This window comes from Triturus cristatus, chromosome 1_1, assembly GCF_964204655.1.
Source record: "Triturus cristatus chromosome 1_1, aTriCri1.1, whole genome shotgun sequence".
Taxonomy (NCBI): Eukaryota; Metazoa; Chordata; class Amphibia; order Caudata; family Salamandridae; genus Triturus; species Triturus cristatus.
Genome location: NC_140579.1, coordinates 42930666 through 42957459, shown reverse-complemented (window position 1 = coordinate 42957459; position 26794 = coordinate 42930666). Strand labels below are relative to the sequence as shown.

Below are 26794 nucleotides of genomic sequence, written 5' to 3'. Positions count from 1 at the left end.
CGTTCCAGAGTAGAATGCTTGTGCGCATGCCCAGCTTCATCCAAGGGGTGGAACCAATTTGAGTCTGTAAATGGTGTCGCTATACTGCTCTTGTGCCTGCGCACTTTAGGTTAATTGGAGCCAGTGTGCATGACCACGCGCAGGACCAGTCAGGAGGAGGGTGGTCAGATAGCTTTTCGCGCATTACTTCCAGCTTGGTGGATGCAAAAACAGAATGTAATGAATCAAAAACGCTATTACATGCCTGAAAGGTTAGCTTGAAAGCCACAGCGGCATCTTTTCACAGGCAATGCTAAGCAGAGGGTAACCACGGCCCTCTTTCGAACGGTTCAAGACGAAGAGCAGAATTCAAAGTGAGGTAGAAATTGGTGCAATACTTAAGTCCTCTTGAGAATTTGTTGCCCTGCCCTCCTGGGGACCTCCATTGCTATACTCTGCTTTTTAAGGTCTCGTCAAAACAGCGTTCGCTCTGTCATTCTAGAGCCTATTGTTAAAACAAACATTGGCAACGCTTCATTGTGCTTTACTTATACAATCAGCCACAATACTCTACAACATAGCCAAACTGTATTAATAAACACACAAGTTCCCAAAAGCGAGACCTATAGGCTATGCCAATGCTTGTTTTCATTCTGGTTAATCTACTTCCTTTCAATTCCATTGTACTTGTATTGTGCCCTTGCTGTTTTTCTCTTTAATCTGTTTTTCCCTTATTGTGCTGCCTGCTGTTCCCGCCAAAATCCTCTGCCCCTGACCACCCCCGCCTCCCAGCTGCAGTGCGTCCCACCCCTCTCCCCTACTTAATGGCGGCTGCTTAGGGGAAGCGTGAGCAAGACCCCATCTCTTCCCCAGCAGCTTCGCTGTGCCGTGCTCTGCCTCTGACCCCACCAAGCAGGGTTCAAGACTGCGTCGTGCACCTCACTGGTGCCCGGTGCTGCGTTTTGTGCCCCTGTCGCGCTGGTATTGTAATTATTCTCCTCTTGTCCCTGCATTGTGCCCTTGTATATTTTTATTTTCATTCCGTTTATTTTCATTCTGGTTAATCTCCTTTCTTTTCAATTCCATTGTACTTGCATTGTGCCCTTGCTATTGTTCTGTTTAATCTGTTTTTCCGTTATTGTGCTGCCTGCCGTTCCCACCTAAATCCTCTTCTCCTGACCACCCCCGCCTCCCAGCTGCACGTCCCACCCCCTCCCCTACTTAATGGCGGCCGCTGCGCGCCGAAGGTGCACCTAAGGCAAGCCAGTCCGCGACCAGCACCAGGAACCCTGTATCTCCAACCATCCGCTGCTACGACACCACCACCCTCCACGCACTCAATCCCAGAAGACTCGGAGAATGGCTACAGGCCTCACTGAACACAACCAATGGCCAGTTCTCCTGCCTCCGCTGCCGCCAGACCTTCACCACCAACACTCCTGACGCCAGCACCAGCGACACCCTAAGGTGCATCCTCCTCAATGTACGCTCCATACACAAACACGCCATGGAAATCTGGAACCTACTTGATTCTCTCTCACCCGACATCGCCTTCTTCACAGAAACATGAACCAATGCCTCCTCCGGCCCGACATCAACAAAGCAATCCCGGACGGATACAAGATCCAGAGGAAGGACCGCCCTAACCACCCAGGAGGAGGCCTCGCCATCGCCCACAAGAACACCCTCCGTCTCAACACCTCCAGCGAAACCTTCCTCACTGCCGAACACCTGCATTTCCAGATCCAGACCAGCCCCAACGCCACACTCAGAAGGACCCTCGTCTACAGACCACCCTGCCCCCGAAATCCCTTCACCACTACCATCACAGATTTCATTGCCCCCCACGCCATCGCCTCAATGAACTACATACTCGTCGGAGACCTGAACTTCCAGCTTGATAACTCCAATGACCACCACACCACCACCCTCCGCGACAACCTCGCCAACATCGGACTTGAACAACTCGTCACTACACCAACCCACAGAGCAGGACACACTCATGACCCCATCTTCGCTGCAGGAAACAACGTCCACTTCAGTCACACAACACAACCGCCATGGACCGACCACCACTGCGTACCCTTCACCGTCGACAAACCCAAGGCACCCAAACCTGCCCCATACCCACCACGAAGGAACTGGAGCAAGGTCACCCACGAACAACTTCAGTCCACCCTCACCCGAGACGACTGCACCTGGGCATCCGACGCATCAGATGCAAACAGCGCAGCCAGAGGACTCCACACCTGGATCTACAAATGCGCAGACGAGCTTACCCCGCTTCGCCACCCCAGCAAACAGCGACCCAGGAAAGTCGCCTGGTTCACCGCCGATCTCCAAGAAACAACCAAAAGCTACTCAACATACAAGGACGACATGACTGACTACCCCAACCAAATCAGAACCACCAAGAGGAATTTCATCCACAACAAAATCCTTGCCAACTCGATCAACTCCAAGGAACTCTTCAGTGTCATCCAGGAATTCAACAACCCAAGCAGCGAAGCCACAGACATCACCCCATCCCAGGACCTCTGCGACAAACTTTCAACCTACTTCCACCTCAAAATTAACAAGCAATGGCATAGCCAATAGTGTCTCGCCTTTGGGACCTTATCAGTGTTTAGCCATGCAACACTTGATGTTGTTGCACCAAGGATATTGTGCTGGATAACTAAACACTTATAAGGTCCCAAAGGCGAGACCTATTGGCTATGCCAATGCTTGTTTTACTGGTCATCCTGCGGTGAGTGCATTGTAATGCAAAACCTGCAAAATTTCACTGAGCCACTTTCACCTGCCACAGATCAAAGAAAGGCAGGTGGCAGACAATGAACTTCCCCAAAGAAGTAAACTTCCTGCATCATAGGTGGCTCTGCAGAGAATCCGTTTTGTTGCAGAAGCGGCCCATCATTAAGAGCGGAGGAGCTCTGCCCCTTCACATTTTTCTGACTCATGAAGAAGGTGTGTCAAGCTGAGCAACGGTCAATCTGACAGGCATCCATCATGTTTGGGTCAGTCATCAATGCACTGTACATGTGCTATATTTGTAGGAACATGACTACCGGAGCTGAAATTTGCCAGGCTGAAGTTTTCACAGCACGCTGGGCATGACCTCCTCAGCCCTGCAGAGTCTTCTATGAGACTCACCCTCTCCCCTCATGACGAGGGCTAGTGTCACAGACATGTGTGCTTCAGTTTTAAGCCCTGAAGTGCCCAAGGCAGAGTGTCCGTCAGTGACACTCATCAGAGAGGGTGTGGGGTTTACAACTCTCACTGATCCCATTCTGTGATGAGTTAATGAAGGTCCTCCTGTCATTGGCAGGTTGGCCAGCGAGAGGAGGTGGTGAGATCATTCTTCAGTCCCTTACTCCAGAAAACAAGAGACTTCCCTCCTGTCACCCACGATACAGCCCAATAAGTTTTCTTTTTGTAATGTTGCGTGCGCGTGTGTATGTATGAACGTTTGTGTGTTTGTGCGTGCATGCATGCATACCGTGAATGGGTGTGTGCATGTGCCTGAGCTGGGTGTGTGTGTGTGCGTGTGTGTCAGCTTCACAGCTGAGGGGGGAAAAACACACAATACAGATTGAGAAAAGGGCAAATTGAGCCCATGTATACAAATTTGCTAGTGCATATGCCCATGGCACCTTTTCATGTTCACACTGCCTACGAGGCATTTTTTGCTCTCTCCTGGGGGTAAAAATTGCATGGAAGAAGCATAAATAGAAGAATCACATACATTACAAAAATGCAATAATTAAATTAAAACTGAGTGGAACCTTATTCATCTGCATGTGCCCAGGTCCAGAGCATGCGTGCGGTAGGAAAGGGTTAACGTTTCATGTGGAGCCCTGGAGAAGCCATGCAGAACTGCTTCAGCCTCCTCTCGTGGGTATTCTGCTGCACACTTTGCCAGAACTAATTTCACGCTTTTAAAGGCACTTGTACTACAAAAGGAATATGTAATGAGCCGCCGTGAGATACGATTGTTTGCCGCTTGCACGGAAAGACCTGTAGCTCTTCAGCACTTATTAAAAATCATTTCTCAATTAGGCCCACCACCGATGCCTAAAAGGAGTCACACAGACTGCACCGCTCTCACGCACGTCTTGTTAGTTGAGAGCTTTTGGCGCACGTCTGGCATTCGGTCTTCGCCTCATTAAAATGAAAGTCGAAATCACCAAAATGCCCAAGGGTCGCGGAAGTGACGTCATGCATCATTTGACCCCTCAGTGACAAAATCTATGTTACCCATGCCCTACCCATAGCTTCCTAACCAATAGCTTCTTATTGCCTTGTGATGGGCTCAAAACATTGCACGGATTAGAAAAGAAAGAATGAAAGGAATCGTGTTTACCTTCTGTTCCTGCACAGCCCTCATGATTACTGAGACTAGTGGTACTAAGTGCAGTACCAGGGGTGCAAAAGACATGCCCACTGTAGCAGCTGCCACACCTAATCGAGATCCAAGCTTCATAACTTCACTACTTTTCCTCTCTATTCTAGGAAGCTGGTGTGGCTGGAGGAAAAGAAAACAAGCACTAGCGCGCAAGCCTCACGCGGCAGCAGGGGGAAGGGAGAGAGGAGGGGGCCTGCGCGATTCCCTTGCGGGAGCGAGCAGCAAGGCACGATAATTGATCACATATGGCGCCAGCTGCTCGCTCCCGCAAGGGAATCTCCAATCGTGCACGCGTTGCCATTGAAGACAATGGAGCACGTGCAAGTTTTTGGGCGAAAAAGGGAACAGATGGCTAAAGGTCTCTTTCCTATGCAGCGCATGCGCACTGTGTAGGCGAGACCTAAAAACCTCTACGACGACTTCATCGACCACCCACCAGACGCCACAGACGGTCCCATGTGCCCTAGAGACACTAGCCGGCCCACCATCTCCAACTGGACACCAATCACGGCTTAAGACACCGCCTCGACCATGAAAGGCATCCACTCGGGGGCCCCCACCGACCCCTGCCCTCCTCATATCTACCACAGAACCACGGCCACCATCGCACCTGAACTACAACGCACCATCAACACCACCTTTACAGAAGGCAACTTCCCAGATGATTGGAAACGTGCAAAAGTCAGACCCCTGCTCAAGAAGCCCACGGCAGACCCCAACGACCTAAAGAACTACCGACCCATCTCGCTCCTCCCCTTCACAGCCAAAGTGGCAGAGAAGACAGTCAACAGAAAACTGACACGATTCATCGAAGAGAACGCCATCCTCGACCCTTCCCAATCCAGATTCCGAAGCAACCACAGCACCAAGACCGCCCTACTCGCCGCCACAGACGACATCCACACCCTCCTGGACCAGGGCCACTCCGCAGCACTCATCCTACTCGACCTATCAGCGGCCTTCGACACCGTCTCCCACCGCACACTAGTCGCCAGACTACATTTATCATGGATACAGGGAACAGCCCTGGAATGGATCAGATCATTCCTCACCGGAAGAAGCCAAAGAATCAGACTGCCACCCTTCCTCTCCGATCCCACAAAAATCACCTGTGGAGTCCCACAAGGGTCATCTCTGAGCCCGACCCTCTTCAATATCTATATGGCCCCCCTTGCTGCCATCGTCCGACAACACGGCCCAACATCGTATTCTGCGCTGACGTTACCCAACTCATACTCTCCATCACCAAAGACCCCACCACCGCCTAACTCAACTTCAGAAAGGTATGCAAGACGTCGCAGTCTGGATGACCAACAGCTGCCTGAAACTCAACCCAGAGAAGACAGAAAACCTTGTCCTTGGAACCACCCCCTCTGCATGGGACCACACCTTGTGGCCGACCGCCCTCTGATGCCTGCCTACCCCCACAGATCACGCCAAGAACCTCGGCATCGTACTTGACTTCTCACTCACCATGAACCGACAGGTCAACGCCGGCACCTCCAGCTGCTTCAACACACTCCGAATCCTCCGCGAGACCTTCAAATGGATCCCCTTTGAGTTAAGAAAGACGGTCACCCACGCACTCAACTACTATGGAAACGTACGCTACGCCGGCATCAACAAGTCCCTACTCCACAGACTCCAGACTATACAGAACGCCGCCGCCAGACTCGTCCTAGACATCCCCAAACACAATCACATCAGCCAGCACCTACGAAGACTCCATTGGCTCCCCGTGGGGAAAAGAGTCACTTTCAAGATCCTCACCCATGCCTACAAATGCCTGCATAACAACGGGCCAAAAAACCTCAACGACAGAGTTAACATCCACGTACCCAAGAGAAACCTCAGATCTACCAACCTCTGCCTGGCCGAAACCCTGCGCATCCATAGAGCCAGAGCAGGCAGAAGGTCCTTCTCCCACATCGCAGCCAAGACCTGGAACGAGCTACTGGCAAACATCAGAAGTGCCCCTTCCCTGAACACCTTCAGGAAGACCCTTAAGACCTGGCTCTTCGGCTAAGCAGACCTGCGCCCCCCTCCCCCCCCCCCCATTCAGCGTGATGAGACCCTCACTGGTGAGTAGCGTGCTTATAATCCCCTGATTGATTGATTGATCGATTGACTGCCGCACCATGAACCTGAAGGTCTTTAGGGAGCGGCTCCCTCAAGCTCAGGGCAGCTCGACCTGCAAAGCTGGGACGCGCTCAATCCCAGTTGAGAGGAAGGTCCTGCAATCGGTCATGGAGTCCAAGATCTTTGTCGCATTTGAAATTGTCGGGTCACTTAGGTAAGTCCCACTGCATGAAGAAGAGCAAGAATTCGAAGAAGTCTTCAGCATTGCTCTGTCTGTCTCAGTCTTCAAAGGAGGCGAGGGAGCACCCTCATTCGAGGCCTGGCTCCGCGGTTGAGACAGCTTGAGGGACGACTCAGAGCCTCCCCGCGTTTACGGTGCCGGAGCAACCCCCCCCCCCCCCCCCCAAAAAAAAATTCATGAGTGTTATGAGGCTGTGCACCTCATAGTAGAGCAGCCCACATTTGGGCCCCTTGGGTTCGGGTGGGGACTCTACTTGTTTCACGGTGGCAGCTCTGGCCTATGGTTCCCCAGCACTGGTTCCGATGCTGGTGCCCCGGATGCCGCTGTCCCCATTCTAATACCTGACTCTCACACGGAGCTGGAGGAACATCGCCCAATGCTGGCTCCAGCGCTTACTGGCGCCTTGCCTCGCAGGTCGGACTCCCGAACCCCATTCCGATGGGGTAGAACTCAGGGAGAAGTAGGAGGGGTTGCTGGAACCAGAAGGGTACCTGCCCCTAGATACAAGCATTTACTGATGTGAGGACCATCCGGCCGTCAGCGGACTGGATACTTCTCCAGATACTGACATGGTCTCTCCTCCTACTGTGACTACGGAGGAGGGAGGCTCTTTCGCTATGGTGGTGAGGGTGGCTGAGATCCTGGACTTTGGCCTGCCTCCGTAGCCGACAGTACTAATGTCTTGACAGAGGTGCTTCAACCAGATGTGTCTTTCTCAGGACCGCTTCTTCCTGTCAATGAAGTCCTCACGGACGTCCTACTAGGGTCTTGGTCCAAACCCTGCACTGGGGCTCCTGTGAACAATGATGATTGCCCGCTGCCACTGCCCTACCCCAGTGGTCCCCAGCTTCCTCATGCAACCCCGGAGAACTTGGTGGTCTAAGCCTCAACTTCCAGTGTAAATCCTGGCACATTCCCTACAACCCCACTGGATAGGGAATCCAAAAGGCTGGATACCTTGGGAAAGAAAATGTTTTCTTCCGGCAGCCTGGTACTGCGGTCCGTGAACACTGCATGCCTTTTGGGCTGCTACTCCCCTGCACTGTGTGATACGGTTGAACAGGTGCTGCCAACGGCTCCAGATTCCCCCAAGCTCCCAACCTGTTAATGACGGGAGGGATGCACACCATCCGATGTGGACTAGACACCACCGACTTGCTGAGCAAAGTGGTTTCATCAATGGTGGCCTTACGGCGCCACACGTGACTGAGGTGGACTCGCTTTTCAGGGGATGTCCAGGCATTCCTTATGGACGTGCCCTTTGATGGCACCCCTCTCTTCAGAGAAAAGGCTGACTCGGCGCTGGAGCGCTTCAAGGATAGCAGGACTACCGCCAGATCATTGGGTTCTATTTATGGTCCCTCGCCAACCCCAGCGCGCCTTTCGCTGCTTTCATGACCACAGAAGGGGCTTCCAGCTGCATCTTTACAGGCCCTGCAACCACGTCACACTAGCTTCCCAGCCTCTGCGTGGCCGAGGACGCGGTACCCACAGACCCCATGGGTCGGCCAGCCAGAGGTTTGGCCAGTCCATCACTCCCTTGATAGCCACAGCCTCTAAACCCCTTTAGTTTGACTTTAATCCATCATGGGAAACTAGTGGGAGGCAGGATATGCCATCACATGCCCCACTGTCGGTCTATAACTTCAAACCAGTGGGTTCTTCAAATTGTCCAACAGGCTACTCCCTCCCCTCTGTGACTTCCACGCCCCCCCATGCCACCTACTGAGTAAAGACTGACAGAAGACCACTTCTCCTTTCTCCACCCGGAGTGACAGCTCTCCTGGCCAAGGGAGCCATAGAGAGGGTGCTGATGCCAGAAGTAGGCCATAGTTGTTATTCCCTCTATTTTTTGGTGCCCAAGAAGGACAGAGGCCCTTGTCCTATCCTAGGTCTGCACCCTCTCAACTTCTTCCTCAAGAAGTAGAAATTCAAAATGCTCACACTTGTTTAAGTCCTGTCTGTCGTGAACCCAGAAGACTGAATAGTAGCGTTGGACCTGCAGGATGCATACTTCCACATTCCCATCCTGTCTGCCAACAGACATTACCTGCAGTTCACAGTAGGCCATGAGCACTTCCAGTTTACCGTTTTTCCCGATGGCCTCACTAGCCCCCCCTCTGTTGTTCACCAAGGTGATGGCAGTGGTTGCAGCTCATCTACGGATATCAGGGGTGCTAGTCTTCCCCTATCTAGTCTACTGGCTGCTAAAGGCGGGCTCACCCCAGGCTTTCGTCTCCCACCTCCAGGCTGTCGTCTCCCACCTCCAGGCTGTCGTCTCCCACCTCCAGGCTAAGGCAAACCTCCTGAACTCGCTGGAGTTCACTATCAACATGAGGGAAGTCACACCTGACTCCCTCTCAGACGCTCCCTTTCATCAGAGCTGTTCTAGACACAGTGCAGTTTGGTCTTATCCTTCCAAGCAGGAAAGTACAGGATATTCAGGCTATTATACCAATGTTTCAACCTCTATGCTGGATTTTGGTGAGACTGACTCTGAAGCTGCTGGACCTCATGGCCTCCTGCATCCTGCTTGTGACTCATGCTGGCACATGCCTGCTCTACAGTGGAACCTGAAGTCCCAGTGGGTGCACCATCAGGGGAATCTCTCCAAACTGGCCCAGACCTCAGAGGGAACTGCAAAAGACCTGCAGTGGTGAGTAACGAACAATGATTGGGTTTCCCTTCCCCAACCAGATCTGACAGTAGTGACAGATGTGTCACTCCTAGGATGGGGCAGCCATCTGGCAGAGGTGGAGATCAGAGGCCTGTGGTCTCCGGCGGAATCAGAGTTCTACATCAACCTTCTGTAACTCCAGGCGATCCGGCTGGCATTGAAAGCCTTTCTACCCTCCATCAAGAAAGGCTAGTACAGGTGTTCACAGATAACACCACCGCCATGTGGTACTGCAACAAAAAAGGCGGGATGGGGTCGTGGACCCTTTTTCAAGAGGCCCTGGTGATTCAACACATGGTGGGTTCTCGGAATGCCAGGATGGACAAACTCTGCCAAAGATGCCTAGTGGATCATGAATTGCGTCTCCATTCGGAGGTGGTGCAAGGTCTGTTTGAACAGTGGGGAGAGCCTTGGTTAGATTTGTTTGCCACAGCAGAGAACGTGCAATATCTGCAGTTCTGCGCACTGGAGTTTCTAAGGTGACTCTTGGTCAGAGACACTTTTCGTCTCGAGTGGAGCTCAGGCCTCCTGTATGCCTTTCTGCCCATACCACTACTGCCCAGAGTTCTCTAGAAGATTAGTAACAACCGAGCCCAAGTCATCCTTGTGGCTTCGGACTGGGTTAGAAGAGTTCGGTATCCAGAGCTGTTGAGCATGGCCATCGGCCCTCCGATCAGGCTGCCCCTTTGGGAGGATCTTGTGTCGTAGCAGCAGGGGAGGGTTCTCCACCTGAACCTGCCAGCACTCCACTTAAATGTGTTTATATTAAGCGACAACAGTTGACCGCGTTGGACCTTCCACCTGAAGTCTGTAACTTTATCTTGGTAGCCAGGCGTCCCTCTACCAAGACTGTATACACCTGCCGTTGTAACATATTTGTGGCATGGTGTCCAGAGAAACAGATTAATCTCCTCTCTGCTCCCCTCTCTCAGGTCCTTCTCTTTATTCTCTCTCTCTCCCAGCAAGGTTCTGCTCTGGGCACCCTTAAGGAATATCACTCTGCTATTTTAGCCTTCACGCGGCTGCCTGATCAGCCATCCCTCTTCAAATTCCCTGTTGTTAACAGATTCTTGAAAGGGTTACAATACATGTTTCCTCCTTCACCCTTCATCATGGCTCAGTGGGACCTTAATCTTGTGCTCACTTTCCTCATGTGCGCTCCCTTTGAACCTTGGCGGGTGAGGGATCGCCTGGAAAAAAGTTTTTTTCTTGCTAAGCGATCAAAATGGATTCCCCCTGTATCCTTTTCCCTTAGGGCACGTTTTATCATCAAAGCCTCCATATCTGAGCATCTATTCAGACAAACTGGTTCTGCGCACTAGGGGCTCTTTTGTACTGAAAGTAGTTACTCTATTTCATCTAGGCCAATCCATCACCTTGCCTACTTTTTACCCTCTACCACATCCCTCCAAAGAAGAGGAGCCACTTCACCATCTGGACCCAAAAAGAGTGTTGCAGTTCTACCTTGACCGCACAAAAGGTTCCCAGGCGAATGACCAACTCTTCGTGGGAGCAAAGAAGGAAATAGACTTGCAGAAACAGACCATATCCCGTTGAATCATGTTCTGCATTAAGCTCTGCAAAGCATTGGCTATCAAGCAAGCCCTGAGGGTTTGCGAGCTCATTGCACCAGAACAAAAGCTGCAACCACTACGTTAGCATGTGAAGTTCCAGACCTGTACATCTGCCAGGTTGCACATGTTCACCAAACACTACTACCTGGACAATCTGGTCTGTCAGAATGGGCACTTTGCCCATTAGGTCCTGCAGGGCCTTTTAATCTAAAACCTGTTACACAGACTCCCCTCCGGGGAGGTATTTCTTGGGCATCAAAGTGAGGAATCTGCTGCTAGAAGTCTTGATCAGATGAACAAGTTACTTACCTATCTGGTAGAGGCTATATCTAGCCACAGATTCCTTGTCGCCCCACCCATCCTCCCTACTCTGTGAGCTGATTCTAGGGTCAGTGTTATTCCCCTTTCAGAGCCCTTGTTTTCCTCACCAGTGGTCAGTGTTCTTCGTTGCTTCGCGTTCCTGGCGTGGGAAGTCATGAAAAGAAACTGACATCAGCGTGCTGGGGTGAGCACCTATATGGGCATTGCACATGTCCCTTTTGGCAGGGACAGCGCCACGCGGAGCTGATCAGCGTGCAGGAGTACTGTTTAAGAACATTTTCCAGATCTGGTCTGATGCATGGAGAAAATGCAAAGGTGATCAATCTGCAGCTAAGGCATTACTGAAGGTAATTAACTTGTTCTTTAATACCAGACCACAAACCATATAAAGTCCAAATAGCTTGTCAATTATGGACCAATCCATTTCTAGGTAGACAATTTCCTGTATCGCTGTGTTATCAGAAAACGAAAAGCCCCTGACAGGTATACTACTCTTTGAGGTATAGGGAAATGTAGAGATGGAAGAAGCATAGTTTGTGTATACAAAGTAGAGACGTGGGGAGATGTGTGTATACAGCGTGCTACTTATAGTACACAACAGTCCAATTTGTTATACGGTTCTTACTAATTAAGTAGGATTGTGTATCTGGACAACCTAAACATGAGAATATGAATAGCTGCTTCACACATAGGAAATGTTGAATTAATTCTTTGCTATCTCACAGTGCCCCATTTGAACACCTAACCTTTCCAGGGTACCAGATGGTATCAGCAACCTTGAACTTGACCACTCTCTTTGTTCCCAAGGAAAATCGTCTAAACAGTTCTATCTTTTCATTATTCACTTTTGCATGCCCAAGGTAAACACAAGAAAGATACAAATTGGGTCTTCAACCATTTATTGAAACAATTATATTCTTGTATACAAAGAGTGTGCTACAATCATTAGGCAGGAGAAGCAAAGCATTGTAAGCAGCATTACAAGAATGTTGAAAAAGATGAACAGTTCAACCATGATAACATTATTATGTGATTATATGATTAGAAGATTATACTCCTACCTAACACTACTTACACTATCTGGAGCATAGTGGGAGTGCCCTCGGCCAGATCCCTTGGGCTAGCTGAAACCCCCCCATACCAGAGTGTGATGTATAAGGAAGCTAACTCATCCTATATAGAACAGGATATCGTCCTTTGCAGATTGGAGGTTAGAGTCAGCAGGACTGCATTTCAGCCACAGCACGTCGACTACCAGGACAATCCCACCAGAGATGCTACTCTGCTAAATGTAATACAGAGGCTGGTAATATAATAAAAACACTGTTCCAATCGCACTGTGCCAAAGGTGTAGAGCTGATGCAATAGTGTTTATGGTGCCTTAGAGCTATCTCCAACCGGACAAACAAATACAAGGGCATCACATTCCATGTGCCTAGCCTTGGACAGAGTGTACAACCAACATGGTAATAATGCTTACTAAGAAATAAACAACATGTAGAATAGCTTCTCAGTACATTATAGTGTAAGTGTAAAACATGTAAAAAGTCACCATCAGAAAAAGATGTCAAGCTATAAAGTGAAGCTAAAATGGAGACTTAGTGCAGACTCTGTTGTGCCCCACAAAAAATGATTCTGTTACAGTAGAGTCTGGATGCAGTAGCAAAGAATGACATTCAACAAATTCATTGTACAAGTGAATTTGTACAGATGTGGTAATTTCAATGTATACTCCGAGTTGTATAACCTGTCCTTTATTTCTCCTCCCTCTCGTGTTCAGGGACCAGTCAAATGTGAGGCGCATGCACACGGCGGTCAAATTGAATGAAGTTATTGTCAATAAGTCGCACGATGCCAAACTGGTCCTGCTGAATATGCCCGGGCCTCCCAAGAACCCCGACGGTGATGAGAATTGTATCCTTTTTCAGGTTTTTCAATCCAGTTTACAGATTAGTTAATTCTTTCATTCACTTTACTTCTTTTGTACTCTGTCTGCCAGTTGCCCCAGTAAAACCCCATAATGGTTTGTTTTAGTCTCTAGAACTAAGTAAACTCATAAGAAAACAAATGAGAGTGCTAGACACGCAGGAATATTTCCAAAATTCCATCACCTAAACTGAAATGTCCGGTTTCGATTAATACCCGTCACACAGATTCTCTGCTTACTGAAATATCAAAATGTGCCTGCCAACTTTTATCCATGCAGTAAGCACAAAGTAGTGCCTAAGTAAATCCAGACACTGAGCTGTCAGGGTTAGCACGACAATAGGGCCACACACACTTATGACATCATTACCCAACTCTATTGTTAGATTGTTTTTGTCCGCCATTAGATTCTGACGTGATCCAGTGAGCTGCAGGTCTCGACAAGTTTGTCGGTTCCCGTCATGGCCTTGAGTCTGCTGACTTCCACCTTGTGCATACTCTATTTGATGCATCACTCTATACTTGCACGTCTGTTCCATCGGCTGGTTCCTTCAACAATCAGTGTCCAGGCCTCAGGGCCCTCTGGGCACTTTGGGCCAATGCATGCCCCAGCCTCCAGATGACTCTCTTAAGGTGTGTGAACGGACGACCTCCAGGAGATGACCCGAGGATCACACTACATATCCCTGGGCCAACCTCCATGCTGTGTACAACTTGTGCCTATCGCCGGACCATAACAAAAGCCACTGCAACTGCTGTTCGACGTTCTGAAGCAAAAAGACTCTTCACGCGCCAAGATTCATGGTTGGCACACACCAGCTTGTCCTGGTCTATATTGGAGATGCCCGACATCTTTGGGGAAGCGTACCCCTGGCTGCGGAGAAAGAGGAAGAAGAGGAAATGAGCGAGTCAACCAAGCTCCCAGCCTACCAGCCCAGCCATGAGTACATCCACTCTGATGACTCAGAGCCTGGCAAAGAGTTCCTCCAAAAGAGGAAGATGATACCACCAAGGATGCCCAATCCACCTAAGTGGGCTCTGGTCCACGTGTCAAGATAACACCACAAGTGAGTACTGTAGATGCCGAGCACTGCCCCTTGAGGGATCGGGCATCAAGCCCACTGCCAAAACTGCCACATCTTGAGGAGCACCACAGCACTGGTCGACACAGAAATAAGGCCACAGAGCCAAACCCCTCAAGCCTCAATCCGCCTCAATGCCGAGAATACCCATCTGCACCCATACACAAGCAACACTGAAGACACAGACTTTCCGGCGCCAGCCTCAACTGCTGTTGAAGCTTTCCTCAGCCCCAAAGACACCCTTGCACCGAAACCCTCCTTGGTGTCAAAGCCGCCTCCAGCATCAAAAACACATTCCCTTGACGTCGGTGAACATCCCATCCTCAATAGGTTCCAGGAGGAGTGGTCGTCAGACAGTGCAAAATTATCATTCAACTGCTCACTGGAAAGATTGCAGCCTCTGAGAAGCTTCTACCCCAAAAAGGCAAAGTTGCTCCCGAGGACATTCAACCACTGGAGGTTCATGGTCTTCCCAAAAGGCACAAGGGCAAATTGCGTCCTCATATTCCTTCTCCACCATCTCCTCTTACTCCTTCTCTACCCTCACCCAGTCCACCTCTTCCATCTTCACCTCCACATCCTACTCTACCTCATAGGTCACCAGACGTCTTATTCCAACACTAGCAGTCCAAACCCCTCTTCATCAGCCGATGGTTACACACTTATGTACCACGGTGCTTTCAGTCACCCTGAGGAGGACTACGATTTGGACCCAGATTTAGAATACATCCCTGTATCCCTCACTCCCCAATGACACTACGGCATATCATAGTGTCTTCAGTGTGCCGCCGCCTATCACAAGGTGGATCCCTACACCACCCAAGAGGATTTCATCTTGGAGACTCCTCCAAGACAGAGCACTCTTTACAATATTTCCCCATGCTAAAAGGGTTGGTCAAATCTGTTCCTAATATTTTTAAAGAGCCTATTTGGTCTATACCTTAGTCAGATTACACCTAACCCCTAATGCAGCATACATGCAAAACAGAGAACATTTGTCTCTTCAAAATCCCTCTTATCAAAGCCTTCATGGAAAGCCTCAAACGGGTCAATTCACCCATGGAACTCCCCACCCCTTCTTGGAACTTTAACATTGACCTTACAAGACTGATGGATCAACCCTTTGAGCCCATGAATTCATGCTCTCTTCAATTTCTCTCCTGGAAGGTGGCCTTCCTTTTTTCAATTACTTCACTTAGACACATCAGTGAGTTGCAAGTCCTCCCATTTAAAGATCCCTTCTTCCAAGTCCATAAGGATAAAGTAATTCTTAAAACCAATGCTAGGTTTTTGCCCAAGGTGACCTTTTCCTTCCACCTCAACCAATCTATTTAGCTCCCAGTCTTCTTCCCACAACCTGACTCAATAGCTGAAAGAGCACTCTACACTCAAGACATTGAATGTGCTCTTATGTATTACATTGATAACGCCAAACTTTTTCCTAAGGCACAGAAGATATGTGTAGCCTTCTCCAAACCCCATAAAGGGCATGCCATTTCAAAGCCATGGATATCCAGGTGGATAGTCAAGTGTATCCAAACCTGTTGCGATCAAGCGAAAAAAAAGCTACCCTCCTGCCCACATTCCACCCACAAACAGGGTGATAATGTGGCTTTCCTTGAAAATATTTGCATAGCAGACATCTGTGAAGCTGACACTTAACCCACTCCTCAAAGTTTTACAAAACATTATTGTCTGGACGTGCTATCAACAGAACAAGCCAGAGTTGACCAGAACATTGTTTCAAACCTCTGCCCCATCCAATGGCTAACCTCAATTTACAGGAAGACATTTTTTTCAGTCTTTGCACGGCATGTGTAGTTACAGCCACACATTCTATCAACATAATATGTTACCCTGTAAGCGTCTGTTAGTTGCATGTAGTGCTGTACATTCACATGCGCCCACCCTCATTTCCGGGAGCCAGTGGTTAACGCAGAGTTTTTGATTTTTTCCCTCTAATCCGTTTCCTTCTGCTTGCATGGTCATTGTTCTGTTATATGCACACTACTCCTTATTTACACTTACCCTTTGGGCGAAAAACAATCTAACACTGGAGTCCGTGACCATGCGCATTTATTCCTAGAGGAGGAGTCACAGAGACCTTGTGACTCAAAAGACTTCTTTGAAGTAAAACAACTTGCAATGACCAAGCCCAGCACTAGATGGCAAGTGTTTGCACAGCATGTGAATCTACAGCACTAGATGCAACAAACAGATGCTTACAGGGTAAGTAACGTATTCCTTTTTGTTCAACTTTTTATTACTCCAAACCACGTCACGCCTAAGGTCGACTTGGTCATAGCTCACCAATCCTGCACTCATTCTCACAGCAGAGTAAGCAGTGGTGTTTAGCAGCTTGGAAGCCTTCCTTATCTCCTCTTGTTAGATTAAGATGCTACTAAATGGTTTACCTTAAGGATCCATCCCAGAAACAGCCCATTTTCAGAAGACAATGGCCAAGGTCTTTTTATAGACAGTTCCTCCTTTTTCCCTGCCCTCTGCCACATCTTCTTTCAACATTATAGCCCCAATGGCATCAAGCATGGATCCCAAGGCTGTTTTTGAACATAATACTCAATGCATTTAACAGTGAGACATGCCCGCAACTCACACAACTCCTGGTACTTTCTACAGCCAAGCTGACTTCTGGAGGGTACTTTGATGTCTATGGTGCTACATATGGGGGAGGTTAACAGAATTCCCTGAGGAAGGGAATTGAATTTGAAGGTTACTATATCCCCCCCATTCCAGTACAACCTATCTAACAGACTTACAACATGCTAGTGGGAAGGTACTTTACACAAGTATTCAATCATTCATAGATTCTCATGCTTGAATATTCCCTGTCGTCAAGGTGGGAGTCCCACTGTAATTTTAGCAAGCCGTATAAAGGAAAAGCATAACTTAACACAGTTCAAAGTAGCGATACTGTCAACCAATTAACATCCATTGAAAACAACCAACCTCCAGCCAATCAGGAAGCAGCTCAGAATGCACCTGTCCCCTCTAGGACCACCATTCCTACTGCAAGTCAGGTGAAGGGGAGCTTCCCTGCGCTTTGCTGACTTTAACTTTCTCAGAAGTAGATTTTATCAACTTTTGTCTTCAACCTCAACTGACAAAACCTTTAGTCTAACATCACTTCAGTGTTAATTCTGACAGAATTATGACTGAAGTCTCTAAAAAGTTAGTTTTTAGGTCTTACGGTTGGTGTGGTAAGCTTAGGCTCCACTCTGATGACCCTCATAAGGAGTGCCTGTACTGTCTTCATAAAAAGCATAAGGCCAAGAACTGTAAGAACTGCTGTACTTTCTCTGCAAAAACTCTCATTGACAAAAAGGGTAGCTTACTGATTTGTCTCCAGAATATGAAAGGGAGAGAGGATCCATCCTGTGGAGATAGAGGTGAGGAAACTTCTAGATCTCTAAAAAAAAAAACAGAAAAGAGATGGTTCCTCAGAAAGAGATTCTATTGATGAGCCCTTTTGGAAGGTCCTTAAGGGCCAAGAGAAATAGCTCACTGGGAGAAGTCCTGCCTTCGAAGAAGATTCTGCAGAAAAAGTCATCTTGTTCATCAAAACTTGAAAAATACAGGTCAGAGCCTCCCATTCTTTCATTTCAGGTTCCTTCTAAATCAGACTAAAAAAAGCATTGACAGACCCCTCGTCAACAAGACACGTCATCAAAGAAACCGTTGCTGAGGCCACCATCAAAGAAGGTGACATCTTCAACATCAACAACTACAGTAGCTTAGTCGTCAAGGATTTTGATGACGTCATCGACTGCAATACCTTCGACGCAGACAGCACCATCGCCGACAGATGTCGATGGCATCTTTGCTAGCATCGTCCTGATTGCAGACTGACCTCCGTCCGTGGATATTAGATACCGCATCGACTATATTCTAGTGTGGGTAAATTGGTTTATCCCTTTGTGAATGTCTTTTGTGTCACTGTTTACAGTACCATCCAGGTCTTCAGCTTGTAGGAATAGACTATAGCTGCGTAAGTTACCCTGGTTCTCCGACACCGACATAAATTGGATCCTTTACCATACTACTTTTAGACGATTGAATTAATATACACTTCCTGCTGATCTAAATACTTATGGAATTACTATAGCCATTGCGGCTATCCTGGTCATCCTAAGCCTCTACAACTGGGATCCTTTACCGAACCATTAACAGACCATTGAATCTCATTACGTCTCCGGTATTTTTATAGCGCCTAGGTCCCCAGAATCCCCGTTCTGAAGAGACCCCGTACCACTTGAGGGTCGAAACGTCCCAGAGTTCTAGAAACATACTCTAGAACGAATGATTCAATCTGATATCCAAAGGACAGCCCTTTCATTCCAACAACCAATTATTCACTGTAGCTATTTCACTGTTTTGGTTATGGTCACTCCACTGGGGTCACATAAGTCACGTTCTAATATAAATTTGTATACAGTGTGAATACACAGCAGAAATCTATTTTTCTATTTTGCCGGATTGTTATTGCAAATAAAATACGCTCACTTCGGCTGAAGTGGGTGTAGCATAAGAACTGTTGTGTGTGGGTTAGTTTCTCCTGAGTCATATATGTTCCCTAGAATCAAAGAAATTATATTACTTAATTATAACAAATGATACACATATTGACTCTATCGTATGCTAATTTCATTTAAATCGCACAAGAAACTAACTCCTTGCTAAAATTTCATTTTTTTGATTTCTTGAGTTTCTTGTGAACAACTGTATTTTGGCTGCGTAGTACAACTTTGAAGCGCAAAAATACCATTGTCAAGGACACCATCTATGGGTTCCTTGATGAAGCAGTCTGGTATTATACTGTTACTCCAGTACTGGAACTTTCATAGATTCACATGCTTGAATCATTTCCCGTTGTTGAGATGGGAGTCCCCGGTACCATATAATAGTAATTTAATGGCCCCAAGCCCTTCAATTTTGCAACCTATCAGGCTGCTTTGCCTCCTTGAACACTCCTGGAGAAGCTCCAGTCCCTCAGATGTTCTACCACACATTGTGCTAGGGAGTCTCCACTGAGCTCTGCTCAGTTATTTCTTACTTGGATGCTTTCAAGAGAATATTTCCAATATTTTGGTACAGTGGAAGTATTTACCTTCTACCCTCAGTGTTTTCCTACATAAAAATCTGACTTCATTTAACCATCATGTCAGACAAGGAGAAGAAAAGTCTCTTCAGGGCCTGCAGTACCTGCAGTAAAATGAGATCACACTCTGAAGACCCACACCAAGACTGCATTCATTGCCTGTACCCAAATCATTCTATTAAGGACTGTTCGGTATGTCGCACCTTTTCAACCAAAACTTTGAAGGATAGAGAAGGACGCTTACTTATCTGGCTTCAAAAATACAAAACTAGAAAGGAGCTACAATCACTACATTGTCTCCCACCTCCTCCTCCTTGACGACGACATTGTTGGCGACGGCATCTATGATGACCGTCAATGCTGAAGATTTCCCTGATTTTATCATTGACGACACTGTCTTCGGCTCCTCCGTCAACTCCGATAACCCTGCCGACGACTGCGATACCAGCGACGATTACACCACCGACTGCAAATAAGATGTTAGCGCCACCATAGATAGAAAAAAATGGCAAAACATCAAAGAACAAAGTTTTTGACCCCTGAAAACACCTCTCCAAGCAAAGTGACAATCCTAATTCAAGCTCATCTCTTGGAGGAAGAAGACTCTGATGATGACGGGTCCTTTGGTGTCACACGCAGTCCCTCTGAGTTGCATGTGAAATGCCAAGAAGAAGAGGAGGTCTGTGATGATGAATATGAACAGCACTATTTTCTTCCCATGACCAGTATCAGCAGCCATTCAAGGAGGACATGGTTTGTCTACCTGGTTCTCTGGTTTCTGACTTGCAGTTTGTGCTTTCGGATTATAGGAAGCAATTTCCATCTAATACAGCTACGGCGCCACAGGTATCCACGCCTACCAGATCATGCGCTGCTCAGCGATCCACTCCAGCACAAACTACATCATTGCCTGTCTCAGTAAAGCATACACCACAGGCAGCCATACTCCATGATCCAGATACAGCTGAAGATGAGTGAGAGGAAGGAGAGCTTTTGCGACTCCCACACCTACGCAATCATCTCCATCACCCACCTGAGTGGGTTTGCCACTGGAAGATATTGGGGGTTTTCATAATTTGTTGAAAAGGGCAGCTAAACATTTTGCACTCCCTATTCCCACCAAGCTGATGGACTGTTTTTTATGATTTTAAGGAGCCTTTCCAGAAAAGTGTGAGGTTCATGCCCATTGCCAGCTATATTTGGGAGGAGGGCTTAAAAGTAATGAAAAATCCAGCTACAGTCACAGCGTTTCTTCCATGCCTTGATAAGAAATATAAAGCCCCAGAGGATGCTTGGCTTGTCTAACTAGCCATCCAAAGCCAGACAAAGTAATTACGTAAGCAGCCCAATAAAGATCAAAGAACCCCTCCATTCCGATCTCTGCGGCTCTGGACAAAGAGGGCAGATGCTTGGATAAAATCTGCAAACTTTTTTCATCAATGTCAGGGCTGACAGAGCGGCAAATTCTCTGGCTGTTTCGGGAAGATATGATTGCCAGCAGCAGGCTGACATCAGCCTATATGTAGGTTAACTTCCAGAAGACACGAAATTGGAAGCAAAAAAGATGTTGTAAGAGGGAGAGCACACATCAGCATAGATCATAGAATGTGTCATGGATATAGCCACCACTGCATTTAGGCAACTTTCAGGTTCTGCTTTTCTCAGCAGACAAGGCTTGCTCAAAGCTACTTCCTTTAGGCCTGAAGTAAAAAATAAAATGTAGATCTTCCCTTTGATGGAGAATCCTAGTTCGGCAAGCATGTTGATGAAGCCATCCTTGCAACAAAGACTGGCACAGAGACAGCTAAATTGTGAGGGATTCTTGAGTTCAAGAAGATGCCCTTTTGTGGGGTCCAGAGAAAGACGTATGCCATCATATAGGGGAGGTTATCAGCAATACTGATATCCCTCCTACACATCTACCTCCCAGCTGTTTTGTCTACTATATTCCCAGAGACAACCACCTCAAGTGGCCTACAGCAGACCTGCACCTAGAGGAATAGCAACACATCAGGTAAAAGATGCTGGTCTTACCCAATGACCTGTCACAAGATCCGGGTACCCCTATCTTCTCACCATTCAGACTAGAAGGATATCCCAGTTCAATACATTGGCAAGAAATAACATCGGACCAATGGGTCCTAGACCTTGTTCAATTTGGCCACACCCTAGAATTCGTCTAGAACCCACTATTAAACCCACTGCACTCCTCCATTCCCAAACATTTACAACTGCTCGAGACCATGTTTAGGAAGGGAAAGATAGAGAGGGTCACTCTTTCGCAACAAGGGAAGGGATTCTATTTCAGTTTCTTCCCGATTCGCAAAAATTGTTAGTAATGGCAGTCTATCCTCGACCTCTGAGATCTCAACACATCTCAAATCTCAAAAAACAATCATCCCTTATGGTGACATAGCAAGATATTCTCCATCTAAACAACTCTCTACCTGCAGAATGCATATTTTCAAGTCTCCGTCCTTCCTTCCCAAAGGAGATTTCTAAGGTTCACAGTAGCAGTCAGCCACTACCAGTTCAAGATTTTTCCTTTTGGTCTGAAATCAGCCCCCAGGATATTTACAAAGTGTCTTGCTCCTGTAGCAGCCTTCCTAAGGAAACAAAAACACCAGGTGTTCTCATACTTATATGACTGGCTCTTCAAGGCGCATTTAAGTCAAGCAACACAAAAATCAACAAACGCTTGCATTGCCCTGTTCAACGAGCCAGGTCGCAATCTGAATTGGAAAAAGCAAGGCCCACAACCATCAAGGACTGTAACCATTTTTGGGAGCAACACGAGGACTATAACCAACAAAGCTTGCCCCACATCAGAAAGACATGTAAAGCTTATAACATTAGAAAAGTCTATTCTGAAAAAAGAGTCTCTTTAAGTACTCATCTACAAGTCAATATTGGGGATGATGTCATCAGGCATTCCTCTACTTCTGTTCTGCCGGTTAAGGATGCAACCCCTCCAGGTAGAAACCTCCAATGGGTACAAGCGACAGGTTTGTTCAACAATATCATCAAGTCACTCATGCCGTGGGGGGCGGAGCTTGTCTGGCTCAAAGATAGCCGTGGCTTAGAGCAGCTCCATAAGCCCATTAATATATCACTAATAACCCTGCTTCTCCTAGTGCTAAATCCTCAATTTTGCCCCCAGCCAGGGAGTGCTGACTACTGAAGGAGACGAATGCCGCCGGATTTGTGACCGAAAGCACGGGCGGGAGAGTAGAGAGTGCAAACGCGACTCCTGGCCTAGTGGGAGACGACGGGCCAAGAAGGTCCCATTACGGGCTCTCGCTCTGGAGCGGTCCTACAGAAGGTTTTACTGGGAGTAGGTAGCGCCCCCATTGTTTTATGTCCAGCCCGGGAGGACCCGTACGTAAGCGGTCCCCTGGAGAAAGTGCCTTTGGTGTTCCTGGAGGCTGCCGGGTGGAAAAAGGAGGTGACCGGCGGATCGGGACCCGCGCTTCTGAGCCGAAGTGTGGAGGCACTTCTGGAACAACACAGGCTGCGCTCGCAATCTGAGGCGGCCCCGACTAGGAGACACCTTGAGCCTCAGGCTGCCCCTCCCTGTGGCTCGGCACGCATCGAGGGATCTGCGGCAAGACACCCAGCAGAAGCCCTGGGGGTCTGATGAGTTGTTGCTGCACGGACCTGGGAGGATCGTGAATGGGTCACACTCCGACCGGCCAGACTTTTAAGGTAGGGGGAAGCTGCGGGAGGGAGGAGGCGGGTGGCGAGTCTTCACGTAGCCTGATGGCTCCGCAGCCTTCCGGCCACTTGTGACGCCCTCCCCCTGATCAAAGTGAAGACTGGCAACTTTGAAAACTCCGTCAGGCCTAAAATGGCGCTGCGTGCCTTTGTGTGTCAACCAGATGCAGTGAGGGCCTTTACCTGCAAGGCATGTGAGAGGGAGCAGAAGCCTGAAGTTCAGCTCACTGCCCCCTCACTGAAACCAAAGAAGGTCTAAGGGGGCCCCTTCCGAGGACTGCCAGACCCAAATAGCCTATTGTCCTTTATTACCTCAAGGGCCACTGAGGAGTGAGCTTGTGGAGACCGCACACATGCTGGAGTGATAAGTGCGGAACCTGCACTGCAAAGAGTTGGCTGTTCCTCTGCTGACTGGGGAGGGGGAAGATAGAGTGGTCGCCGCATCCCTTCACCTGCTGCCTCGACCTGGGGCCTTGCAGGTCAGGCTAGACGGAGGTCTGGGTACTAGCGTGCAGCGGCGTTGTTGCTTGTAACCTAGTGGCATACCAAGTGGAGACTTGCTGGGGGGAGGGGAGACACCCTCCCTACGAACCTACGGCCTTGCGCACCCTCAACATGGGAAAAACAGAAAAGTACCAATCTAAGTTACAATTCTAACCACGAAAAACTCCAAGGCAGAGAGACGCAGAAAAAAACGCTTCGGAATTTTGTTTTGAGGTGGGTGACTCGGCTGCTGATATGGATCTAAAGCAAATACTTTCCGCTATGCAGCGAAGCCTAACCAAGATAGGTGGGAAGAGATAGACGCTCTCGCATTTCGGATGGATTGGATGTCCGAGCGCCTAGACAAACATACGGAAAGGCTAGACACTGGAGAAAAGGGTATCAGATGCGGAAGATGCTCTGAATTCCAACCTGCTCTCAACCATGAAAATGGATAAGCTACTGCTCAATGTGCAAGCTACGGCAGAGGACTTGGAGGCGCGCTCTTGAAGAAATAATGTACACATAGTTGGCATTTCGGAATCCGCAAGTATCCAGAATATGTAACTGTTTGTGGAGAAATTGTTAGTAACTCTGCTAGGTAGAGATACATTATCGGACATTTTCATCATAGAGCGGGCACACCGATCCCTGGCCCCTAGACCGATCCCGGGTGCTCCCCAGTGCCCCATCATTTCGAGAGTACTCAATTATAGAGATAGGGATGCGGCCCTTCAGAACGCTAGAGAACTTCGAACCTTGAGGTACGAGATATGGACTTATCCATGTACCCAGACTTTACCGATCAGGTGCAAGAGGCGCGGCGCCAGTTCCTGCCGGTGAAGCGTCGACTTTGGGAACTTAATCAAGAGTACAACATGGTATACCCGGCGAAACTGAGGATATACACGTCTTTGCTGAAACCAAGCATGCTCTGCAATTTTTTTTAAAAAAGAGACCGTGAAAGCCATCGTGAAGTATCCCCAAGGTCTCAGGAGAAGCGGGACGGTGCCTCCCTGGACCCAGAGGAACAATGAGACAGGCTGCTAGCTGCACTGGAAGGGACAGGATATGAGCTTCATGTGGCTCTCTACACGAGAAAGGGGAGGATAGATATGGCCAGGATGGGGTATGTCTAAACTAAATTGGAGAATTCAGACACTGATAACGCTCAAGAACAAACGTGGAGGCCGTGACCTGGTCCTCTTCTATCTCCTTCACTGTCTACGACTCCCCAAAGCTGATGGAGGAAACTCGCACTTGCAGCTACCAATAACTGCGGCTCACTGCTCAGTTTTCAGGTCCGCACACTAAAAAGAGGCACTAGCTGGATTCTCCACTAGCCGCACGGACATATATGATTGTGCACTGGAAACGCAGATACATGGGAAGATGTGGTAATGGGGAGTGATTTAATGACATGGTGGAGGGCGGTGGTGTATGTTTAATCATTTGGAGAAGCATAAATGTTATTTTAGTTAAGGGCTGGACTGGTGGTAAACAAACTAGACTGCCGGCAACATCTGCCCCTGTGTGTATTACACCAGGATATCAATGTTATTGGTTGTTTCGCCACAGTGGCGTGTTTAGGTTTTATAGGGTTGGAGGGATTCTCTTCGATAATGCTAGGTTGGGGTTGGCATAGAGTGGGAGGGGGGAGGGTTTGGGTGCACGTCATAATCTTACACAGAGTTGCGTACTCTGAATATTCGGACAGAGAAGAACACTACACAGATGGCAGACACTTATACAGGTAAAAACAATTCGCGGCTGAAAACTCAAGAAAGCTGAGGAAAAAGATGAGGCTCTAGATGTGGACGTTCAAGGTCTTAATGACCATAGAAAACTACGTAACGTAAAGTGGTGGCCTCCTTCAAGCAACATCAGGTTGATGTGACGATTCAGGAAACACACTTAGCCCCCATCCCCCCCCACAAATGCGATGATGTCCGCGAGGTGCTTGCAGGGGCAGTTACGCGTTGCAGGCTTCACCTCACATGCTAGGGGTGTCCTTACATGGGTTAATCCTAAATCAGACCTCACATTCCTAGACGCTGATGTGGATCCCAATGGTAGATTTGTTGTCACGCGATGCCGCAAAGGGGGTTCAGTGCAATGCTAGTTAACATATACAGAACCAACCATGACGATTCGCAATTTTACCACCCACTAGCGGGCCCGCCTGATAAAAAGTAGCGACCTACCACTAATGGTAGGGGACTTCAATTGTATATTAGACCCAACATGTGACGGATCCAAGGGTCAACCCAGGCAGCCATCTGCAACGGCAGTAGCAATTAAAGACATTATGGACCAATTGGGTTTGGTTGACGTATGGAAGCAGCCCGCCAGTTACTCCCCAGGGTTCACTCACTACTCAGCACCTCACAACACACATATCAGAATTGATTATTGGCTGACATCCAGGAATCTCCTCCTCCAGATTGAGTCCTATATCCCCCTTCCAAGAACCTCTTCTGATCATGCCCCCATTCAGCTCCACCTAGAAATGACAACAGAGCACTTTGCCCCTTTTACATGGAGGTTCCCTCCCTTTTCCCTGCTGGACCCGGTTTTCCACGCGGAAATTGCCACATCCATAGAGTCCGATTTAGAGACTAATATAGAGTCAGTTGACTCATTACTGACAGTATTGGAAGCCTTCAAGGTGTATATAAGAGGGGAGGCCATCTCAAAACACACTGGGGTCTTATGTTCTATCTGAAACAGACTTGCAAGACTAGAGACAGAAATAGCGCAGTTAGTGAGGGAACACCAGTGGACTGGGGATAGGACGAGACTAGATGGGATTAAACGAACACTCAAGAAGTATCATGACACCGCAGACAGTGAAATCAAGCATCTAGGTAAATACGCTACTGCGAGGGTGTATGGTGAGGGTGAGAGGCTGGGGGCTATACTAGTGAACCTTCAGCACCCTAAGAGGGACAATAACACTGTGGTGGAAATACAGAACAAACAGGGTGTTCTGGTCCGCGACTCGAAGGGATTGCGGACAGGACTAAGATAATACAAGATGTTGCTGCCATTGAAGATTAGCGCACATCAAGATGGCATGGCTCGCTGATGAGCATAGAGAGCTCCACTGGAACCCAGAGACAAAAGAGTTGCGCTGTTGTCTGTGCGATCAGGTTCAGCACCAGGCGCTGATGGCCTTACTGTGGCCTTCTACAAAG

The 26794-nt window shown here is 48.3% G+C and overlaps 1 protein-coding gene across 2 annotated transcripts in view; it reads left to right on the top strand.

Moving 5' to 3' along the window:
* LOC146869314 (solute carrier family 12 member 6-like) overlaps positions 1 to 26794 on the top strand; it is an 818593-nt gene that overhangs the window by 774850 nt on the left and 16949 nt on the right. For both annotated transcript variants that reach the window (XM_085648043.1, XM_085647962.1), the window contains one exon: positions 13057 to 13190. In XM_085648043.1, the coding sequence (XP_085504169.1) occupies positions 13057 to 13190 (134 nt within the window). The remainder of the gene's footprint in view (positions 1 to 13056; positions 13191 to 26794) is intronic.